Genomic DNA, 18,923 nt, shown 5'->3' on the forward strand with positions numbered 1-18,923 from the left:
ACCCAAACCTGATAAAATAATATTTTTTATTACTTTTACATTAAAAATTTGTGGGTCTTAATCAAAACTTGGGTCCGGCCCAAATCTGGTATAAAATTTCACAAACTACCGGGTCCATGTATTAATCGGACCTTTGGGTCCAGACCTGAGTCTTCTTATTTGTCGCCATACCTGGACCCTTTAGCGTTTGGTCTGGGTCTGAGCTTACCTACAGGACCCATATACCGGATCCTGGACCAAGAGGGTCCGAAATGAGATGGTGTGGCATATTCGTAAATACAAGAACGTGAGTTTTCCACAGTCCATCCGGATTGGGTGTGTATAAAAGGATTGGGACGACGCCCTTCAAACGTCTCTTTGCGCCATCGCCCTCTCTGTAACAGAGCGAGAGAGGGAGACAGCGAGCCAGAGGTTTCCCGAAAACCCTAACCCTAGTTTTACTCTGCGCCCTTCGTGTGAGTCTTCCAAAGAGGTTATGTGTGTGAGTCCTTCCTTCTGAAGAGGGCGGCGAGATGTGTGTCTCCTCATTGTCTCCAGCGTCGCTCGTCACGCCCCTCAATTCCGGCAACCCCCCACGATCGCTGGCCTTAGAATGGGTTTCCCTTCCCTCGATTCACGTCGTCCCGAGGAGATTGGGGTTCCGTTCCTCGCGCAGGATCAGGGCCGTCGTTGAGACGGACCCCAGGGAGGCGCTGGAGCGCTGCTGGAAGATCTCGACGGGTGGGTCGGATTCGGCGGCTTCATCGTCGTCTTCTTCGGTGATGGTGGTGCCGGTGATGAAGCAGCGGGAGTACGGGGCGTTCGGCACCGTGACCCTCGAGAAAGGGAAGCTTGATATGGCGCAGAAGACGTCGAAAGTTGGCCCTCAGGTTAGTCCGCCTCTCTTTGTTGATATCTCTTTTTGCCTTTTTGGGACTTTTTTTATGCTTGTTATGTTGGCAGTGTATTTGAAGAAATTAATTGGGAATATATGTGTTTAGCGATGTTGGTAAGGTGGAAGTAGGATTTTAGATTTTTTTGATCTGGAAATGGTTGAAATGGCATCCTCAATGAAGGATTGGGTCCAGAGGTGGCTATGGATAAAAGAAAAAATGGTCGGAACGTCTGATCTTAAAAAAATAAATGGGTCTAAATGCAAAGGATTGGTTCTTGTTTGTTGGTTGTGATGATAAAGTGCGAAATGGTGAATGTGAGCAACATGGGTTCGTGGTTTGGTGACAATAATGTTCTGGTGATTGTTTAGCGGTATGAAGATTTAAAAGAAATGTGATGGTCGTGGTGGTTAGCATTGTCTTGTTTTAAGAATGATTGTGCATCGTTGGAATTTCTTACCCTTTTGAAAATTATAGGAATGGAATTGTAAGTTGTGCTCTAGCATGTTCTGTTGAAGGAGTGGATGATTATATTGTTAGCATGTGCCGCTTGATTGCATGTTTGTGTTTGTTAAAGTACATCGTTCAGCTACCTTGTTTTGGGTTGTTCTTTGATTTTGTCTGTATTTTTCCAGTCAGTTATATAGGATTGCCTGTCATGCAAGGTTTGGTTTAATTGTGAACCTTCGGTGTGAAGCCATGACTCATGAGTGCACGCATCATTATTTAAACACTTGTAATTTGACTGTAATAGGGCCCTTCTGGTCGATGATTATTCATCTTCATCCCTCTCTCTCTCTCTCTAGGAGAAAGAGTTTTGGATAGTTGGCTATGTATTTGCTGCACCAAAATGAATGTAACCATATTTCTAGCTTTAAGAAATTGTTGACGTCAATAGGATTTTTTTGCTCATATTTGTTAGTTCACACAAGTGAAAAAAGTGAGAACACTGATATCTAGGTAGATGGCCTCACGTAGGCATACAAGAAGGCATTGATTTCAAAGTCAAGGAACACCTATAATCAAGATTGCAAAAAAGAGAAGTGAAATTGAGAAACAATTTGAGAAATACAAAAGAGAAGCGAGGGGTTCACATGTACATGTGAAGTAGGAAACAAGAAATGAACAAGAACTATTAAAACTGAATTAAGAAGTTTTATTTAAAATTGCATGACGTTTCACGGAATTATAGAAGATATATTGTCATTTAAGTTTTATTCTTTAATCTAATTAAAATAGATCACCTGTGGTTAGCTATTATAGGAATCACAATTCATTCATTATGTAAATGTGTTGTTTTTTCAGTAATATTTTTAATTCTTGTGCTGGATATCTGATGTCTTTGGAAGCGTACTTCCCATGATAATGGAACTGAGTTTCAAAAGCGATTATTTTCCAGCTTCCAATGTGGCTTCCTAGGAATCAAGCTTCTCAAGATAGGTAGAAGCTTCCGGTTACCATGGTACAGACACACTCATGAAAAAATTGTCTTTACACACTGATCAAAATGCTATAATCATTCTTTCCTGCTTGCTATTTGTCACTCGGCATAACATCTCTCTATATCCCTCTTCTAGGATTCTACTTAGCTAGCTGCCTGTCAAACAAAATATTGGTGTTTGGACTTTCTCAAAAGAGTGAGCTGGAGGTTCAGGCTCAGGCAGCAGACCCTGATGTTATTGTGGCTGGGATTCCAGAAGGAGTAGCCACAAAATGATACACCTTGTGTCTTGGTGCTGCTTTTTGGGGCACCTTATCGTGGATAACCAGTAGTAGGATGTAGTGTTGGTGGCCAAAGATATCCCAGATCAGACAGTCTTATAAGGGGATGCAATGACAATCATGACAGATACCTGAAAAAATGGCAACATACCCATAGTTTATTAGATGGATCCGTGTTCCTTCTTTTGAGATAGGACTGAAGTGTATTTAAGAAAACATGTTAAGCATGGTTTCTATAAGGAAACCAATTGGGATCTGGTCAAGCATACTTTCGTTAGAGCTGGGCCCAACTTGATTCCTTCATTTATTTAAAATTGTTGTACCAATCTAGACTTGGCCTGTTTAGTTAAGTTATTTCTAGTTTGAATCTATAGTCCTAGACTTAAACCTAGATCTGCATTCATAGACCCAGTCAAAGATGGATTTGGATTTGCTATGGTACACAGACACTCCATTTTTCCCTCCGTACCTGTGTCGACATGCCATTTTACCCTCTATACATACAAGTTTGTATTTAATTTATAATTATATTTTCAGTTTATAACTTTATATTTTCAGTATATAATATATATTTTTAGATATAGCATATATGTTTAGATTATATTCAGTTTATTTTGAATTTATTTTGTATTTATGTGATATTTAATATATATATATATATATATATATATAGAGAGAGAGAGAGAGAGAGAGAGAGAGAGAGAGAGAGAGTAATGCTCCGGTGCTCCGGGAGTACCTACTCCCACATACTAGAAATCATGGTTGTAGGTTGTATCTTCTCAATTAAACCTTATGGATGTACTCAACATAGTTTATTTGATAGGAACCATGCTTTGGATCATATTTTTGGGACATAAAATAGGATTTTTTAAGTCATGAAATTTTGATACATTGTGAGCTATTGATTTTTAAAGGTCTTAAAAAGCATACATGTATGCTATAATCACATGATCCAAAACTTGTTTTCTACTAACTAATGCTTATAGATCATATCTACAGGGTCTGATCAACAAAAAAGAATTTTGAAAATCTAAAGTTTCTATTAGGTGGGAGTAGGTACTCCAGGAGCACCTTATCATTACCAATATATATATATATATATATATATATATATATATATATATATATATATATATATATATATATATATATATATATATATATATAGCCGTGTCCCTGTACCCACATTTTTTGGAATTGCCGTACGCGTACCTGCACCCATACCCTGGTGACAGTGGATTTGGCTCAGCTGAGACAATTTTTTGAAATTTTATAAAATATGAACCTTTAAGGCGTAGAATAACTTACTTTATTCTGCCCTATAACTTACCAGATCAAATTGTAAAACAATGAAAACATGTAAAGCATATAAAGAAACATATAAAAAGTAGGGTTGACTACAAAAATTAATTAGCCAAGAAGTAGTTTACATTTTGAAGAAAAACTATAACTTAATAAGAAAGGCTAACTGCTGTTATGAAATGAGAAGCACCCAGTTTGAATTTGTGGGTGGCAAGATATATTAGAACAATCGAAGTGATTGACTAGCACTTAGTACTATTTCAAATCATAAACATTGTATTCTTCAGCTATTATCAATTATAGTCATGCAATTTGATTGTTTTGCCATACTTGTACACACTTACCTGCCCAAAATCTGTCACAGGGATACTTCAAAGTCCAAACTTCCTCCTGTATACTGCTTTTAATTAGAAACTGAACAAGAACAGCTGTCCCATATCCTTTTAGTTGTGTCCATGTGATATAACAGACAATATAAATTGAGATATGTAAGAATACAGTAACGTACATCAATGTCAGCTATATCTTGGAAAGAAAAGATCTTAGATATTATAAAATGTAAAAGGTAAAGAATTAGAAAAATCTTATTTAAAATGTAAAAAATAAGAGCAATAACTTTTTTAATATAATGATATATTGGGATATTATTGTAAAATTTCATGATATTTTTTAAACTAGGCTATTTTGAAAATGTTACAAGAATTTTCCTTTTTCATCATTTTTTATGTTAATGTAATATTATCTATTACAATGTATGATGTATAAGAACAATGAAAATGATTGAATAAGTATTCTTGTCCAAATATATACACAATCCCATGTGTTAAGTGATGCAACTACATACACAGTCTCATGGCCACACACTCATATGCTCCCTCATTCAAAATGATTATGTGAATAGACAACAATCAGTCCTCTTTAAGTAGAATATCCTTGCAACCTTCAAATATACCATGATTAACATGGTAAATGGTTTCAATTCTAGTGGCACTTCTAGACTAACGGTTAACATAAACATATATGTTTACATATGTTTTTTGTACATATGTTAGTTAGGGGTATTTTGGTCTTTTTACATGTAAATCTGGAACTAATGTCTTTTATGATTTTATCTTTTATTTTTTTCTTTTTGTAAAATATAAATATTCCCAGCCATGAGGGCTTTTTGGGAATTAGGATAGTCGTTGGGATTCTACCCAATGGCTAGATTTCTAGCCGTTGGGTAGATCCCAACGGCTCTCTAGTGCCTCTCCTTTGTATATAAAGGGGTGAGACCCCTCTCTCTTGTAAGGAATTCTAACTGGGATTATTCCCTAATAATATCCATTATTTTTATGTATGTTCTCAGCCCTTAGTGGCTCATTCTTGTGTTTTCATGTGTTGACCCATAAGAGGTTATATTCTCTAAGTGTTCTCTTGCCCATAAGTAGTACATCAAGGCATATACTTCAGTTCGTGACATGATATCAGAGCCTATCGATTGATTAATATTATTCAATTCTTTATCAAGCACATTTCGAGGTGGTGTGAAGATTGGGCCTTGTCTCGGGAAACATGCCTACCAACCTTCTTGAAGATTGGTCTTCTTATGAATGCATAGAGACATTGGTCCTTCAAAAGGAGTTGAAATATTTTTCAAGTATTTATTTCTCTTCTTCTTTCTTCTTCTCTCTTACTTTGTATTCTTTGGTTCTATGGCCGAAAAAGAAGTGGTGACGCTAGTCTGAATAAAATTTAATGGAAAGAATTATAATTTATGGGCTACCGCCATCAAAAGAATCCTTATTGGTAAAGGATCGTGAGAGTATGTTGATGGTTCTGCAATAGAACCATTACTCACTCTCACAAAATCCATTAAAGAAAAGAATGAAACCATTAAAGAGGAGGTTCTTAAAGGAGAAGAAAATGTAAAAGCTCTTATTGGTTATAAGAAAGCTTTGAAGGAATGAAAAATTGCTCATCCCAAGGTATTTTTCTTATTTATGGGAAGTATGAATGAAGATACATGTGAAACCATTTTAGAGTTTGAAAGAGCCAATGAAGCATGATAGACATATACTCAATGCGACATTGTATTTCGATGAGAGCTTCAAGACAAGATAAACAATTATAAACAAGGAGACAAGAGTATTAGAGAGTACTTTGGCTCTTTAAAGAAGTTGTAAGATCAAGTGGCTAAGTTAGAGACCGTTTGGGAAACTCTCAATGATATTCAAATTAGAAAGAACCAAATAAACAATAAACAATAAACAATTCTTTCAATTTATGAGAGGGTTGCGACCCGAGTTTAAACAAATGATTAGCAATATCATACATAGAAGACAAGACGAGCTTCTTCTTATTCAAGAGGTTTTAGCTCAAGTTTGCATAGAAGCGACTAGATTAAGGTCTCAAAATGAAGCAAAAGAAGCTAAGGATAATGTGTTGGCCGTTTCAAAACCGGGTGCCAACACTCATACATACAAACCCCATACTTTTCTAAAAACAATAACTATGAGAAGAATCGCATGTATGAAGAAAAAAGAGATGGAAGGAAAAGATAAGATATTTTTTTCCATAATTGTGGGGAACCGGGATATATTAAACCCTTTTGTCCGTAATTCAAGAACAAAGATGAAAAGAAGGTTGCTTCGGTTGGTACTTTACAAGTTAACCAAGTTTTTTCAAGCAAATCAATTTCGAACATGTTTCCTTCTCAACTCGTGGAGGCTTTGTAACCTTTACTCAAAAAGGACAATCTGTGATCGATGTCGATGTCTCTTCTTCTTCTCCTTCAGGTATGACTTCTTGGATATTACACTCGAGTGCATCATTTTATATGACATATGATAAATCTATACTTTCCAATTGTAGAAGTTCTACTAGTAAAAGAAATGTTTGCACTGTCGATGAAACCTCTCTTGATATTTAATGAAATTGAAAATTTTGAAAAATGTCCTAGTTTTAATATTTCTCAAATAAGATTTGTTTCAAAACTAAATTTAAATTTACTTTCTGTTTCTCAAATCACTGATCATGGATGTAGGGTCTCCTTCACTTCTAACCAATGCTTAATAAAAAGATCTCTAGTCCGGGAGGTAGATTGGGGAAGGGCATAAAGAAGAAGACTTATACTATATGGATCAATTGAAAATTTTTGTCAAGACTTTTTCCCTTAATGTTAAAAAATTGGATAAAGTTTTGTGGCATCAAAGACTAGGGCACCCTAGTATGTGTAAATTATCCAATGTTCCTCATTTGAGGATTTTTTGTAATGAACAAATCTCTTGTACCGATTATATTCTTGCAAAAATGAAATCAATTCCATATCAAGAGAGGTCTTTCTCTGCTACTAAACCGCTTGAATTAATTCATTCTGATGTTTGGGGTCTTGCCCCTCTTGCCTCCAAAGGAGGATACACTTATTATGTTATTTTTGTGGATGATTACTCCCACTATACTTGAATATATTTTCTTAAACATAAACATGGAGTATTTGAAAATTTTAAAAATTTTCATAAGCTAGTGACAAATCTTTTAAAGTCTAATATATCTATTTTTCGTTCTGACTCGGGGGGTGGTGAATACATATCTAATGACTTTCAATAATATTTAAAAGAAAATGGAATATTTTATCAAAGGTCATGTGCTAATACGCCACAACAAAATGGTTTGGCCGAAAGAAAGCATCGATACATAATAGAGACCACTAAAACTCTTCTCATATTTAAAAATGTTTCCCAATATTTTTGGGTTGAAAAGAGCTCTCACCTCTGTGTATCTTATAAATAGACTACCCTCTTCAAAAAATCAAAATCTTTCACCATATGAAAAAATTTATAATGTCTCTCCTGATTATCCTAGACTAAGGGTGTTTGGGTGTAGATGCTTTGTTCTCACCCATAAGAATGATACATTATCTTCTAAAGCAATTCCTTGTATATTCTTAGGATATGGAGAAATCCAAAAAAGGATTTAGGTGTTATGATACAAAAAATAGCAAACTTTATATTTCTAATGATGTCACATTTCTAGAACAAGAAAATGGTTTTGTCCCTGTCCAAAGTGAATATAAATTTTTAGAAATATCCCCACTAAATGAAGACATTAATGAGATAACTTGCAACAAATCTCAAACTACTAAGCCCCACGACCATCCAAATGTTATTGAATATCAAAGAAGGCAAGATAATGAACAACTAAGTGTTATTGAAAAATATTCAACCATAGAAGAACAAGAAAACACAAGAATTGAGCAATCAGAGAGACCACATAGAGTTCCAAATAGATTTGTGCCATATGAATATTTTGAACCTCACTGTAAAGCTTGTTTAGCAAAAAAATATTCATACTTTGAACCTTCCACATATAATCAAGCAAAGGACATGTCTGAAATTAGAGCCTTATAAATTAGAACCTCCTGAGTGAAAAAATGCTATGAGTGAAGAAATTAGAGCCATAGAAAAATCTCAAACTTGGGAATTGTCTAATATACCAACCAACAAGAAATCAGTAGGATGTAGGTAGGTTTTTAAAGTCAAAACTAAAAGTGATGGATCTCTAGAGAGACATAAAGATAGGTTAGTCGCTAAAGGATATGCTCAAGAATATGGTATTGACTACGATGAAGCATTTGCTCCTGTAGCACGTATGACTATGGTTAGAATTCTCATTAGCCCTGCTAAGAAGTGACCAATTTATCAAATGAATGTTAAAAATGCATTTTTAAATGATGATTTAAAAGAAGTATATATGGATCCACCTCCTAAATATAATGTTCATATGGAAAAAGTTCTACACCTTAAAAAGGCTTTGTATGCTCTTAAACAAGCTCCAAAATCTTGATATGATCGCTTTAGTTTTGTTATGATTAAGCTTGGATATACTTTTTGTTATACTGATATTGATTTGTTTGTTAAGAATTCCACTGCAGGTAGTATTATTTTATTACTTTATGTTGATGATATGATCGTAACTGAAGCAGATAAACAAGGAGTATATCAAGTTCAATTTATTCTCAAGCAAAGTTTTGAAATGACTGACCTTGGTTTTCTCAGATTTTTCTTAGGGATTGAGGTTGCATATTCCCCTCGAGGGTATGTCTCAATCCAAATTTGCAGTTGAAATTGTTGACATGTCTGAAATTACTCATGACAAAAGAGTAAATATTCCTGAAGTGATAAATGCAAAGATGAAAATTGGAGCATTAACATACTTGACTATTACCCGACCAAACATAACACACGCAGTTCACCCGGCCAGTCAATTTCATCACTCTCCTACCTCTGTGCACGAGTGCTGGGATGTGTATTATTAGATATTTGAAAATTTTTGCTTCTAAAGAATTATTTTATCTTCGTTTTCTCTTAATTTAATTGCTTATCCTGACTTTGATTGGGGGGAGACCCAAATGAAATATGCTCAACAACTTGTTTTTGTATTTTTGTAGGAGATTCTCTGATATCGTTGAAATGTAAAAAACAACAAAAAGTATCTCTATCATTTACAGAAGTTGAATATCGAGCCATGTCAACTACTACAACTGAAATTGTATGGTTAAGGCATCTTCTCAAGGATATGGGAGTAATTGTGATGTAGCCATCAAGACTATGCTGTGATAACAAAAGTCCAATCTACATTGCTGAAAATCATACTTTTCATGAGCGCACTAAATATATTGAGATAGACTGCCATTATGTTCGAGAAGAGTTTTTGAAAATGACCATTTCACTACCATACGTGACTTCAGATATCTGCTTTAAGATTTCTTCACCAAAGCCTTGCCTTCTCCAAAGTTTTATTTCTTGTTGGACAAACTTTCGGTGATCCCACCGTAAGTTTGAGGGGGAGTGTTAACGTAAACATATATGTTTACATATGTTAGTTAGGGGTATTTTGGTCTTTTTACATGTAAATCTGAAACTAATGTATTTTATCTTTATTTTTTGTATTCTTTCTTTTTGTGAAATATAAATATTCCCAGCCATGAGGGCTTTTGGGGAATTAGGATAGAGTCGTTGGGACTCGGGACTCTACCCAACGACTCTCTAGTGCCTCTCTGTATATAAAGGAGTGAGACCCCTCTCTCTTATAAGGAATTCTAAAAGGGATTATTCCCCAATAATATCCATTATTTTTATTACGTGTTCTCAGCCTTTAGTAGCTCATTCTTGTGTTTTTATGTGTTGACCCATAAGAGGTTATATTCTCTAAGTGTTCTCTTGCCATAAGTAGCACATCAAGGCATATACTTCAGTTCGTGACATACATGAGCAATCCTCAATCCAACAGTTGGAGCTTCTTCTTTTCGTGTTCATTGTTGGTCTTATTTCTATTCCATTTTATGTGTTTTTTTTCTCCTTCATCCATTTCTTCTTCACTCATTAGCGTCATCCTCAATTATATCTTATACACATTCATTTTGTGCTTCCTTAATTTTTCATCCTTTAACATTTGTTTGTCTTTTGTGCCATAGAGAACATTATACATCTTTCCTATTGAGCATCACAACGAGATAAATGATCTTTTCTCCCAATAAATTTTGTTTGTTCTGTCTGCCACGTGAAGTAAACAAGGCAATGACTAGGATTTGAGACTTGTAAATTTTTTGCAGTAATTAAAATATATAATCATCTTAATTGAGAACAATGTTGTGAAAAGCGTTAAGGCATAGCGGGGCGCTCCACCAAAAACTGAGGTGAGGCGGGGAAGCCTCGAGGCATAAAGTGTAAGCCTCATTTTTTTTTGAAAACTTTAAAAAAATTATAAAAAAATATCTAAAAATACAAATAAAGAAAGAAATGCTTTATTGATGAAATAACAACCAATAAGAAATAGAAAATCTCAAATAAGTACTAAAAAATATGAGATTAACATATACACGTAATTAAAAACTGATTATATAACTGGAAAATATATGAGATTAACCAAAAAAAGTTAAAATATACTAAGAAACTGATTACATAACTGAAATAACTGGAAAATATATGAGATTAACCTACAAAAGTTAAAATATATGAGATTATTCTAAAAAATATGAGATTAACATATAAAAGTAACTAAAACAATGATTACATAACTGGAAAATATATGAGATTAACCAACAAAAGATAAAATATACTAAGAAACCGATTACATAACTGAAATAACTGAAAAATATACGAGATTAACCAACAAAAGTTAAAATATAGTAATATACTAAGAAACTTATTACATAACTGAAATAACTGGAAAATATATGAGATTAACCTACAAAAACTTTGTTGATTGTCTCAGAAAACTTTTTGTAATTTTTTTTGCACCTTGAGGCACAGAGGGCAGCGCCTCAAGGCAAGGCACGTTTTTTATAACACTGATTAAGAACAAACTCTTGGCATTTACTATCACCAACTTTCTACACACACACACACCTGTGTCACAGGGATTCGGCTAGCAGGGTGTCGCACCCGCGTCGACGCGACTCGACGCGGGTGCGGGTGCGGCACCGGGTGCGGTCAACCCGATCCTGGGTGTGTTGACCGCACCCAGGATCATTTAGGTCCATTTTTTTTTTGGATTTTTTTTTAAAAAGAATTTGCCCTATGAAATGGGCTGCGATTTTTTTTTTTTTAAATTCTGCTGACAGCAGCTGTCTGTCAGGGCTGCGATTTTTTTTAAAAAAAATTCTGCTGACAGCAGCTGTCTGTCAAGGCTGCGATTTTTTTTTTAAAAAAATTCTGCTGACAGCAACTATCAGCAGAAAAACCCGCGTCGGGGAACCCCCGACCCCCTTTATATATATATATATATACATTTTTGCCCCTGCCGCACCCCCGCACCCGGGTTTTTTGGAAGTGCCGAATCCCCGCACCCGCACCCACACCCATGTGACATAGACACACACACACACACACACACACACATATATATATATATATATATATATATATATGGGAAAATGTTTTGTACACTTGAGTGTATTAGGATGGTACAGTAGCATTTTCTGGCCACATCACAGTATCAGATTGGCTGCAACTGTCAGGGTCGCACCAGCCAGCATGGATGGTGCCACCCTGATGATTTACAGATAATCTGATACTGGAAGGATGCAAGACATGGAGTGTATTGTTTCAGGTCAGCTTGAGTCCAAAATCTTCTCAACTATTGTAGCGAAAGGCATTCTTGAGACTAAACATTTTATGGCCAGTTACGAGCTGTGATAAGACCAAATATGGGTAGAGGGCATCACACCCTTTGAAATGCTATTAACTTCGCCAGTTTCTAGAGTATATAGGGCTGCCTATGCACACAAGTGTACAGAATCAACCCCACCTCTCTCTCTCTCTCTATATATATATATCCAAAATATTGGCTATATTTTTAACATATTATCTATATCTATCTTTTTAATGGGTAAACGATACTGAAGGTAAAGTATCACGAGCATTTCAAATTAATGTTTATTGTGATAATATCATGATAGTATCATGATATTTTCACTCACTTTTACTTTTATATTTCTTTTCTCTATTTTGAATATGTTTCTTGTTCTTTCTTTTATATTTTTTGTATTCCAATATTTTTATTACTTTTATTTACATTTCTACAATAACTTTATTATGTAAAGTGTAAACATATTCTTTTCTTACTTATTTTTGCTATTTTTTATATTTTTATATGGTTTTAGTGCTGAGATTTTTCTATGATTTTCCCGAGATTTATCAATGCAACCTCTATTGTCACGGGATTTGGCTTGCTGATGTATAGCCGAGACTGATATTTATGGCTATGATATATATATATATATATATATATATATATATATATATATATATATATATATATATATATATATATATATATATATATATATATATATATATATTCAACTATGCCTATAATCTAGTTGGAATCTCATTATTGAAGTTTTTTGACTCAATCTAGCCTGTTAGATGTGTTCAGCATGATCAATTTTGGCAATCTTTGGCATTTATATGGCTGATGCACCTTCTTCCATGGACTCTTGATGCTTGCATGACCGAAGTATAGACATACGTGTGGTGGGGAACAGAGACATTGGAATCCCATCATACAAAGGGATTAAATTGTGTGGTCATAGATCATCTTACGGCATGGAGATTGTACCGTTTCTTGATGTAGAGGACTGTATGGCTCAACATTCAAGGCTCTCTCACTATAGGAAGTATGGTTGTCTTATTTGCATCAAACATATTAATATTTGTGTGAGATGGTTCTATAATCTAAATGTGTCATGGATATGTGAATTATCATATTGGAAATGGCGATATCTTCATCTCATAGGCATCTCTTTTGTTACTTATGCTATTTCAGTAGTTGGTGACTCCTTTCCCCTTGCTGTCCTTCATGGATTCATTATAATGACACTTGTTTCTTTCCTTAAAATTAAAAGTAATGTCACCTGGAGAAGAGCATCAAAGCCACACCAAGTGCCATTGTTTTTTTGCTTTTGGCACTCATCATCTTCTCAAGGCTAGCTCCCTCCAATTTGACACCTTTGAGGAAATTTCTTCCTCCTTGTGTCATGCTAAAGTAAATAGCTTGTGAAACATCAGGAAAGAACATATACTGATGACTTTGTATGCGTACGAGTTATTGAGTATGTGTGTGTGTGTGTGCACATGCACATGCATGTTAATTTGTCTTGTAGTGTTAACCATCTTAGCATATCATTACTTCATGAATGCAGGTCCATCAATTTCTCTAGTCCTACACCACCATGTCATTAACATTTTCAGCATGACAGAGACACTGCTATGAAAAAGGAAGAAGTTCAATTTCATGACCGTGACAATTTTTTTCATGAGAAGTGCTTACATTGAGTTGCTTTAAAATGAACATATGCTGTTCAGATCGGTTGGATGTCTGCTGGAGAAATTTGTTTTAGGTGATAGATATTGTCATACTCCTTTGCTATGGAACAATTGTATGTTCTTTAAATGAACCCATCATGATTGGAGGGATTTGTGTTTGGATCTATAGATCCTGTTGAATCTTCATCAAATGTGTTAATGGCCATTTGTTTGCTTTGTCGAATTTTTGTGGTGAAATTTGTACTGTTTCAAGCGGATTTGTGTTTGAATCAATATAAAACCTGTTGAATCTAAATCAAATGTGTTAATGGCTTTTGTTGCTTTGTCAGAATTTTGTGGTGAAATTACACTGCTCCAATTTTAATATTGCGATTATTTTTTTCATCCAATGACACAAATACCTAGAGATTCATTCAATCTTTCCATTATGAATTTATTATATATCAAATGGCATAGTTTCTTCAGTAATTATCTTGTATGATGTATATGTGCTATTGTAGTTAGCAGATGGCAGTGGTGGTGGCAATATCGGGAAGCATAATAGTCATGGTGGTGGTGATGGAGGTGATGATGGTGGTGATGATGATGACTATTTTGGTGATTTTGAAGATGGTGATGAAGGAGATGAAGGAGGATGGTTTAGAAGGCGGCTTGTTCTTCAAGAGGTTTGTTGGTTCTTGTCTATTTGTAAGAATAAATTATGTGTAACGTGCTTAATCAAGTATTCAGAACTAACATGAGTTCTTGTTGCCAGCTTTTTGATAGGAAGTTTGTAGATGCAGTTCTGCAAGAGTGGTCTAAGACAATTATGCATTTGCCTTCTGGGCTTCGTCAAGCCTATGAAATGGTGAAGTCTTTGATTCTTTGTACTTGTTCAGGATTTGAAAGTGGCTTATGGAAACTGACCTTATTTTCTTTAGGGTTTGGTTAGCTCTGCTCAGATGGTAAAGTTCTTATCAATCACTGCCAGGCCAACCACTGCAAGGTTTATTTCAAGGGCTCTCCCTCGGGCAGTATCTAGAGCTTTCATTGGCAGGTATTTATTATATTTTAAGTTTAAGAATTAGTTAGTTTGAGTTTGTGACTGTTGCGTGCAACCTGAGAAATTGGAGAAAACCTTCTGTTTCATTTTGTCTTTGTCCACCCCACAAACACTAACAACCTCTCTCCCCTGTCAAATAAAATTTTAATGACTGATATATAACTTTTAATGGTGTTGTTTGGCTATCATTTTTGCAAAGTCCATTGACAAAAACTGAATCTGAGATATTGACATCATTCCAATTGATTTGTTGCTGTTTCCATGAGATTCATTCTCTTTTTGCTTTTCAGTTGTACCTTTTGTCTTGTGTTTGATATATCTAGGTCACTTTTTCAGCATTGTGTTTTTGGTATTTTTCAAGTCCATTGAGTTAAAAAAAAGCTGAAACTTCAATTAGGATTGTTACCTGAGTGCCTATTGAATTACCTTAGCTTTTCTAATTTTATTTTTAAACCATGAAGAATGATTGCCGATCCATCGTTCTTGTATAAAATGCTTCTTGAACAAGTTGCTACAATTGGTTGCACTGCTTGGTGGGAGGTCCAGAATCGCAAGGGAAGGTACTGATTTTGTTTCTGAACCCTCCTTTAATGAATTTACTTGTTTGTATTCCATCATTGATGAGGCTCTTGTTTCAGGCTGAAGAAGGAGTGGGATCTTGCACTTGTTAACATCTTGACAGTTTCAGCCTGTAATGCTGTGATCGTTTGGTCACTTGCTCCTTGTCGTTCATATGGAAATACTTTCCGATTTGATTTGCAAAATACCTTGCAGAAACTTCCCAACAACATCTTTGAAAAGAGCTACCCTCTTCGAGAATTTGATTTACAGAAAAGAATTCATTCATTCCTTTATAAAGCTGCACAATTATGCACGGTTGGAGTGGCTGGTGGAGCAATTCAAGGTTGTTTATCAAAACTTTTTGCCTCAAAGAAAGAGGGGAGGTATTTCCTTTTCTCTCTTTAGCTGATAGTATTTACTCCAATTTATGGAATCTTCATATATTTACAGTTCTTGCATTTATTACAGGATATCAGTGATGTTACCTACTATCAGTACAAATGCTCTTGGTTATGGGGCGTTCTTAGGCCTTTACGCAAATCTGCGGTATCAACTTCTACATGGAGTAGAAAGAGCAATGTATAATCACTTTGACGTTCTTGGAGTGGTGATGTTTTTCGGCACTGCATTCAGGTAAACTTGTGTTACTACTTTGGACATTTTTTAGCTGCCTGTTGTCATTTGATGCTTCTGGATGAATATATGGTTTCGTCACTATCAGATTATAGTATGAACTTAAGTGTACTCTCATTAGTCAATGTCAAAAATTTTAATGTATATGTTTATAAATTATTGCTTCATGTTTGTAACTTTGTTTTTACTTAACAGATAAATAATATAATTAGATCCATAGGCTAAGAACTATGACGTACCATAAGGCGGTTTCATGTTGTGCGCTCTTATTGCTTATAAGATTTTGACGGCCACTAGTTGGTTGCTGATAATCTCTTTCCCTGTGAAAATCTCATGCTTTTGGCTGCATCTTCAGCTTCATTGGTTGTACATATTTCCATCTCCGTTTTAACTCCATTTTGGGGTCCATGGTATAATAAATTACTAAAGCATGCTTACTACTTCAAAGGCTGTGGTTTAACTCCATTTTGGGATCCACGGTATAATAAATTGCTTACTACAAATGCTGAGGGCATGTTTGAATGTCTTACATCTCAAATATGTGGGCTAGGTTTGAGATATGAGGATCTTAATATACACGGGTTTTTCCTAAAATTTGAGCCAAAAAATGGGTATCTGATTATATCTGAAATGCCTCAGTTTGCTGTGGTCCTCTAACCAAATCTGATCCTTCTGATCTGAGATTTGAGCAAATCTAATGTTACCGTTTGCTCTTCATATTTTCTCCCTTTGCTTTTATGTATTTTATTAGAGATGTAGGTAAGTTTATGTTGTCATTTTGTGCAATCAAATGCATTGCAATGTTAGGGTGTGCCTTTTACGTCACTTTACATTCTAGCTGCTGGTGCTAGCTGGGGTGGGGTCATAACAGAAAATCATGTTTTTATAGGATTTGGGTATTGTCATGCAAACAACAGTCAACTTAATAGCTCATGAAGTGTTTTTCAATGCAATCATTCAGCTTTTCTGGTTACCTATGGATAAAACTTATATGCAAATATAATGTAGGCATATTGTGTTATATGATGCATCTAAAATTTCATAAATTGTTTACTGATTTTTTGCATAATTTCTTTGAGTGTCATTGTCCTATTTCATAGGTTAAGGGAAAAATGAGATTTTCTTCTTACTTTATTGTGATCAGTGAAGACGATAATATAGAAAACAATTGTGTTTAAAAGACTTCTTTTTGTGTTTATTGTGACTAGTGAAATGGATGGATGAAAGACATTATGTTTTTCCCCATTAATGCAGGCTATTGAATATCAAGCTTGGAGAAACATCTCGGCTTGTGTGGCTAGGAGTGGAGGTTGATCCTCTTCTTCAATCCTATAACCTGTTGAAGGCTTATGAGAGACCTGCAGATGGCGTTGATAGCAAACCTGATTCAAAATGGTTCATTTCCAAGAGTGCCATAGTATCTAGGCTTGGACTTCTTGGTATCAAGCAGGGCAATGAGGACTCCACACAGACGACAGCAGCAAACAGGACACGTCGAAAGAGGGTAGTTCGCAAGAAGGTGGCAGCAAGTTCATCCTAACACTTCCTATCATCTTTGCTTTTGCCTCTGTTTTTTCAGGTAAAGAACCTGACGGAAAGAAGCCTGGGTTTTTGGATTAGTGAGCGGTCAATCTAAGTTCTCTCATTTGTGTAGCATTGCGATGAATCTATTGACACTCAATGTTCTCCAAAATATGTGCTGTTAGTAATTACATGGGTTGGGGTAAGCGAGGACGTTACCGAAATTGTTCTGCTAGAATGTCTTTTTTTACTCCTTGCAATGAGATTACTGATGTCTTCATTTTTATTTATAATAAAAGCTGGGGAAATGTATTTTTACTATGCCATCGGATTTATATCTATCTGTGCTGAGCAGACATGCATGCAATTGGCTCTCAAGTTTGTTTAGTTCATTGGGATTATCATCAACAAATCACATCATGTATGCGGTTAAATGTGTAGTTTGTACTTTGTATACTCTGTGTGTGTGTGAGGGGGGGACAGGAGGTATCTTGCTGCTGTTTTTCACCATCCATCTACTTAGAAGGTGTCTCACAGGGACTTCTATCATTGGCCTTTAACAGGGGGCAAATCATACTTTATCTCCTAATTTAGTTGGCCATATTATCATTTTCATACTCCACTTGTCATGTGCACCAACAAAAAGAGTTTGTTTTGCGCTAGTTCATGGCGTATAAAACTCAACAACCTTTGGGCATTCAGGTGCTTTAAGATGGTTTGAGTGCATTCGGGTGTTCTTAGACAGTTGACTGTGTGTGACTAATAGGGCTTGGCAATTAAAAAAATGGAGTTCTGTTTGATGGGTTTTAGCTAAAGAAGTCTTTCGCGCCCCAAAGGGGTTAGCGTAGTTGGAGCGACCCTTGATTGTCAGACGATCTGTCGGAGTTCAATTTTTGCTGGTGTTACCCCTTTGCATAAGCTGAAGCTCAACATAGGCCTTGTTGGGAGGGTGGGCCAGGTTTCTCTGTGTAAAAGAAAAAAAACATTACGTGACCAATTGTCTTAGCTGTTAGACTGGCAGTCAAGGTTGGATTCTCATGGGCGTTGCCTCTCTGTGCATGCCAATGCGTAGCATAGGCCCCAGGGGCAAGGGTCCTAGCCTTGGAGTTTTATGCTGCCGGAGCGACGACCTTAGGTATGGCAGATTGAGCTACAATCAGGTCTTCAAGCCAGGTGCAGTTTCTTCGGGTTATAAATTTAAAAAAATTGTTTCTGTTTTTAACTTTTGCCGAATGGAGAAAATGATTTCTCCAGCCTATAAAGCATCCAAGGTGAAGGGTACCGAAAAACACCCATGATGCGACTCTTTGCTGCAAAAATGAAGCCAACAAGAAACCATTCCTGGTGGGTGGGAAAGTACCCATGAAGTTTTATATTAAGACACCGAAACAGGATGTTCAAATCAAAGAGGTGGTTTCTTCCCAGTTATATAAAAAACCACAATTCCTAAAAATTATCAAG

The 18,923-nt window shown here is 35.6% G+C and overlaps 1 protein-coding gene across 1 annotated transcript; it reads left to right on the forward strand.

Annotated features, from left to right (window-relative positions):
- The first annotated feature begins 367 nt into the window (after positions 1 to 367).
- Positions 368 to 17,783, forward strand: LOC149843386 (uncharacterized). Its single transcript, XM_089999754.1, has 8 exons — positions 368 to 869; positions 14,206 to 14,370; positions 14,460 to 14,552; positions 14,626 to 14,741; positions 15,209 to 15,307; positions 15,386 to 15,691; positions 15,777 to 15,941; positions 17,196 to 17,783. Exons 1-8 carry the CDS (start codon positions 513 to 515, stop codon positions 17,479 to 17,481), a joined length of 1,587 nt encoding a protein of 528 aa, XP_089855880.1. The 5' UTR covers positions 368 to 512; the 3' UTR covers positions 17,482 to 17,783.
- Positions 17,784 to 18,923: the final 1,140 nt, after the last annotated feature.

Source organism: Nuphar pumila, chromosome 3 (genome assembly GCF_984573655.1).
Source record: "Nuphar pumila chromosome 3, dmNupPumi1.hap1.1, whole genome shotgun sequence".
Taxonomy (NCBI): Eukaryota; Viridiplantae; Streptophyta; class Magnoliopsida; order Nymphaeales; family Nymphaeaceae; genus Nuphar; species Nuphar pumila.